Raw genomic sequence first — 5783 nt, 5'->3', positions numbered from 1 at the left:
TTTATCGGCCTGCCGATTTAATCGGCCGATTATAGCCTTTTTGAAAATAATCGGCATCGGCCAAAAAGACGCAGATTACAACCGATTTGTATATATATATTTTTTTTTATAAATGTTATTGCGATTAGTATCCTGCAGATGGCGCTCCTACTCGCCTTGCTAACTAACAACTTTAGCTGGAGTAAAAAAGAGGAGATTGAATTTTACCGTACAACATGAAAGCACGCTCGCTCAGGCAGCTGCGCGCTCACCTCACCAATGTACACAAGACGCGTTGTTTGAGCATGTTGTGCCTGTTTTTCTTTAGGTCCCAGGCCATGTTAATTTGTTATACTGTAGACTCTAACGGTGAGACCATACTGCTCAGCACGCACGTGTTAGTCACTGCTCACGAGCGCAGCACATTGGGAGTTAGTTATTTATTTTACATTTTACATTACACTCATTTTTGACTGTAAATGTATTCTAAAACACTCAAAGGTTCTGCATTCAATTCACATATTCGTCAAAAGTGTTTAAAGTATATTTAAGGTATCAAAAACTACGTTTTATATGTTGTTGTTTTTTTTTTTTTTTAATCGGCCGATTAAATCGTAATCGTAATTTTTCTCTGAAAATAATCGGCATCGGCACTCAAAAATCAATATCGGTCGGGCCCTAGACTGCACCTTTAATAACACTAGTATATATACACTGCAGCTTTAACACCACTAGTATACAGACTGCACCTTTAATACCACTAGTATACAGACTGCACCTTTAATAACACTCGTATACAGACTGCACCTTTAATACCACTAGTATACAGACTGCACCTTTAATACCACTAGTATACAGACTGCACCTTTAATAACACTAGTATACAGACTGCACCTTTAATAACACTAGTATACAGACTGCACCTTTAATAACACTAGTATACAGACTGCACCTTTAATAACACTAGTATACAGACTGCACCTTTAATACCACTAGTATACAGACTGCACCTTTAATAACACTAGTATACAGACTGCACCTTTAATAACACTAGTATACAGACTGCACCTTTAATACCACTAGTATACAGACTGCACCTTTAACACCACTAGTATACAGACTACACCTTTAATACCACTAGTATACAGACTGCACCTTTAACACCACTAGTATACAGACTGCACCTTTAATAACACCAGTATACAGACTGCACCTTTAATAACACTAGTATACAGACTGCATCTTTAATAACACTAGTATATATACACCGCAGCTTTAACACCACTAGTATAGACTGCACCTTTAATACCACTAGTATACAGACTGCACCTTTAACACCACTAGTATACAGACTGCACCTTTAATACTAGTATATATACACTGCAGCTTTAACACCACTAGTATACAGACTGCACCTTTAATACCACTAGTATACAGACTGCACCTTTAATACCACTAGTATACAGACTACACCTTTAATACCACTAGTATACAGACTGCACCTTTAATACCACTAGTATACAGACTACACCTTTAACACCACTAGTATACAGACTGCACCTTTAATACCACTAGTATACAGACTACACCTTTAACACCACTAGTATACAGACTGCACCTTTAATACCACTAGTATACAGACTACACCTTTAATACCACCAGTATACATACTAGTATACAGACTGCACCTTTAATACCACTAGTATACAGACTACACCTTTAATACCACCAGTATACATACTGCACCTTTAATACCACTAGTATACAGACTGCACCTTTAATACCACTAGTATACAGACTACACCTTTAATACCACTAGTATACAGACTGCACCTTTAATACCACTAGTATACAGACTGTACCTTTAATACCACTAGTATACAGACTACACCTTTAATACCACTAGTATACAGACTGCACCTTTAATACCACTAGTATACAGACTACACCTTTAATACCACTAGTATACAGACTACACCTTTAATACCACTAGTATACAGACTGCACCTTTAACACCACCAGTATACATACTGCACCTTTAATACCACCAGTATAGAGACTATATTTATGATCTTACCCAGGGGAGCTTTAACCCTCCAGCTGCTGTTGGTGCTCCAGTCCCCGCGTCAGGCAGCCGTTCTCCACCCAGCTCCCCAGCACCTCCCCTGCTCCTCCACCTCCGGCTCCACCCTTCATCTCCAGAGGACTCTGCTGCATCAATCTGGAGGGTTAGGAGGTCAAAGGTCATCGATCCACCCTCCTGACCCCGACACAGCAACTAGTAACACTAGGTTAGTCTAACCAACGGTTGAAGACTAGTAACACTAGGTTAGTCTAACCTGCTGTTGAAGACTAGTAACACTAGGTTAGTCGAACTGTTAAAGACTAGTAACACTAGCTTAGTCTAACTAACTGTTGAAGACTAATAACACTAGGTAAGTGTAACTGTTAAAGACTAGTAACACTAGGTTAGTCTAACTAACTGTTGAAGACTAATAACACTAGGTAAGTGTAACTGTTAAAGACTAGTAACACTAGGTTAGTCTCAAGACTAAAGACTAGTAACACTAGGTTAGTCTAACTGTTAACTAACGGTTAACTAACTCACCGGCTGCTGAACCAGTCCTGTAGCTCCAGGTGCTGCTGGCTGCTAGAGTAGCTCTCGGCTAACCTGCTAGCGTTAGCCTCCGGCGCGTCGAGGCCGTTGACCGTGGGCCCGCCCTCCCTGTGGTTCTCCAGCAGAAGGCCCCGCCCCCCCTGGTGGCCCCGCCCCCCCGGCGGCCCGGCCCCGCCCCCCCTGTGGAGGGCGGGCCGGCTGTCGCTGAACCAGCGCAGCAGGTCGGCGCGCGGCAGGCCGGTCCGGGCCTCCAGCTGGACCAGGTCCTCAGGGGACGGCCAGCGGCCCGGGGCCCCACCCTCCCTCAGGGGGGTGGGCGGCGGGGGGGCGGGGGTGGGAGGGGCCACGATGGGGGGAGGGGGGGGAGGAGGAGGACTCCTGAGGTGGCCCCCTCCCCCGCCCCTGCCCTTGTGGGTCCCGTTGAGCGGCGGCGGCGGGGCGGCCGTCGGGTGCCTCCGGTCGGGCCCCGGGGGGGGGGGGCGCCCGCCGGGCCCCCATGGAGTTGAGCAGCGCCTGCTCCAGCGTGTCGCGCAGCGCGCGGCGCTCCAGGAACCAGCCGCGCACCTCGTGGCGGGAGAGGCGGGCGGCGGCGGCCAGGGCGTCCACCTCGCCGTGCGACGGCAGCCCCGTGCCGCGCAGGAAGCCCTCCTCCAGCGCCGCCAGCTGCGCCGCCGTCTTCCCCTTCATGCGCTCCAGCAGGGGGAACTGCCCCGGCGGGGGCGGGGGCGGGGCCTTCCCCGGGGGGGGGGCGCCACCCCCGCCGTGGTGCTGGGGGTCCCCCCCCCGGGGCACGCCGTTGGCCTCGCACAGGGGGGTCAGCACCTTGTCGGGCCGGGGGGAGGGGCCCCTGGGCTCGCGGCCCTGCTGCTCCTTGGGCCCCCGGTGGGGGGGGCGGGGGGGCTGGATGATGCTGGGCCGCCGGGCCGCCGGGGGGGGGGGCCGGGGGTCCGGGGCCAGCAGGGCGTGGGTGAGGGGGTGCTTCTCCTGGGGGGAGAGGGGGGGGAGGGGCAGGCGGTAGTTCTTGTAGGGCGGGGCTACGATGGGCGGGGGCGGGGCGGCGAAGCGGCGGGCCAGCGCCGGGGGGAGGAGCACGGGGGGGCGGGCCCCCTGGGGCGGGGCCGGGGGGAGGCCCCCCCCCGGGTGCTTCCTCTTGGGGTCGGAGGCGACGAGGGGCGTCGCCGCGGGCCGCTTCATCTCCGCGGCGACGGGGGGGCGGTCCTTCAGGGGTGGCGGCGGCGGGGGCGGGGCCATCAGCCCCTTGTCCCTGGGGTCCCCGGCGTTGGGGGCCACGGCCATGACGGGGCGCTCCGCCTGCTCCGGGGCCCGGGGCCGCACCAGGGCGTAGCTGGAGCACACGGCCGCGCGGTGGGGGGGGGAGCGGGGGCGGGGCCCGGCGGCGGCGGCGGCGGGGGGCGGGGCCGTGAAGGTGTGGTGGGCGGGCGGCATGGAGCCGTTGAACATCTTCTTGCGGGCCTCCTCCACCTCCTCGGGGGCCCAGGTGATGCCCTGCTTCAGCCGCTGCGTGGTGAACCACGCGCGGATGGCGCCCTCGGGGTGGCGCGAGGCCGCCGTCAGCCAGCTCAGCTCCGCCTGCGTGGGGTACGGGAAGCGGCCGAACGACGCCATCAGGGCGGGGCTGACGTCCAGCGCCGGGTCGTACCGGCTGCTGCTCAGCGGCACCGCCACCTTGGGGACCGCCGCGAAGTTGGGCGGCCTCTGGAGGAGGGGGGCCACGTGGGGCCCCTGGTGGAGGGGGGGCCCCTGGAGGAGGGGGGCCACGTGGGGCCCCTGGTGGAGGGGGGGCCCCTGGAGGAGGGGGGCCACGTGGGGCCCCTGGTGGAGGGGGGGCCCCTGGAGGAGGGGGGCCACGTGGGGCCCCTGGTGGAGGGGGGGCCCCTGGAGGAGGGGGGCCACGTGGGCCCCCTGGTGGAGGGGGGGCCCCTGGAGGAGGGGGGGCCCCTGGTGGAGGGGGGGGCCCCTGGAGGAGGGGGGCCACATGGGGCCCCTGGTGGAGGGGGGGCCCCTGGAGGAGGGGGGCCACGTGGGCCCCCTGGTGGAGGGGGGGCCCCTGGAGGAGGGGGGGCCCCTGGTGGAGGGGGGGCCCCTGGAGGAGGGGGGCCACATGGGGCCCCTGGTGGAGGGGGGGCCCCTGGAGGAGGGGGGACCCCTGGTGGAGGGGGGACCCCTGGTGGAGGGGGGGCCCGTGGGGCTCAGGGTCCACGGCGGGCCCGTTCTCTGCGGGGGCCCGGCCCCTCTGGAGGAGCCCGTTGGGTGGGGGGTGCTGGCGGGCCGGGCCCCCCCCGGGGGGGTGTGCGGCGTGGTAGCGGCCCAGCGGGGTCGGGGTCACCGCGGGATGCTGCGCGGCCACGTGCGCCTCGAACGCCCCCAGGCCGGCCGAGGAGAACGAGCAGTACTTACACACGAAGCCCCGGGCCCGCGGCTCCTGGGGGGGCCTCTTGGGCTCCCCTTCCTCCCCCTCCTCCTCCTCCTCCTCCTCGTCTTCCTCATCATCGTCGTCGTCGTCCATCTCAGCGGCCTCTGGCCCCGCCCCCTCCGGTTCCCGCGGCGACGGCCCGCCCTCCGGACTCTGGTCCGGTGAGCTCAGGGGCCCGCCCACTGGCCCCGCCTCTGCCTGCTCCTCCTCCCTAGGCTCCTCCTCCTCCTCCTCCCCAGGTCCCTCCCCCCCGGGGCGGGACGGGTCCGTCTCCGCGCGGACCATGCAGGGGGTGGACGACTTCCTGCGGCTGGACATGGCGACGAGTCGGGCGGGAGACTGTTGTTGTCGTGGCGACGGCGGCTGAGCAGGGCGCTGGGGTTCAGGGGTCAGGAGGGGTCCGCTGGGGGTCGGAGGTCAGGAGGGGGTCCGCTGGGGGGGGGGGGGGGGGAGGTGGAGACGGACTCTGCTCCGTCAGCTCCCAGCCTCGTCGTCATGGGAACGCATCACATCAGCGGTCCTGAAGCTGGGGAGACAGAGATGAGGTGAGGCTGGAGGTCATAAGGTCACTGGCCTCTGTCCGTCTCTCCGTCTCTCCCCCTCTCCCTCCCTCTCTCTCTCCCTCCCCCCCTCTCTCTCTCCCTCTCTCTCTCTCTCTCTCCCTCCCTCTCTCTCTCTCTCTCTCTCTCTCTCCCCCTCTCTCTCTCTCTCTCTCTCTACTCATCTCTCCCCCCCCTCTCCCCCCCTCTCTCC

General features: G+C 60.0%; 1 protein-coding gene across 1 annotated transcript; it reads right to left on the bottom strand.

The window, feature by feature from the left end:
* Window positions 1-2738: 2738 nt before the first annotated feature.
* LOC132451388 (uncharacterized) lies at window positions 2739-4907 on the bottom strand. Its single transcript, XM_060043847.1, has 2 exons — window positions 4818-4907; window positions 2739-4727 (listed from the first exon to the last, which is right to left on the bottom strand). The coding sequence occupies exon 2, from the start codon at window positions 4718-4720 to the stop codon at window positions 2864-2866; it is 1857 nt and encodes a 618-aa protein (XP_059899830.1). The 5' UTR covers window positions 4721-4727; window positions 4818-4907; the 3' UTR covers window positions 2739-2863.
* Between the last annotated feature and the right edge of the window lie 876 nt (window positions 4908-5783).

This window comes from Gadus macrocephalus, chromosome 22 (assembly GCF_031168955.1).
Source record: "Gadus macrocephalus chromosome 22, ASM3116895v1".
NCBI classification, from domain to species: domain Eukaryota; kingdom Metazoa; phylum Chordata; class Actinopteri; order Gadiformes; family Gadidae; genus Gadus; species Gadus macrocephalus.
The sequence above is the reverse complement of the archived record's forward strand: the minus strand, read 5'-3'. Positions and strand labels throughout refer to the sequence as shown.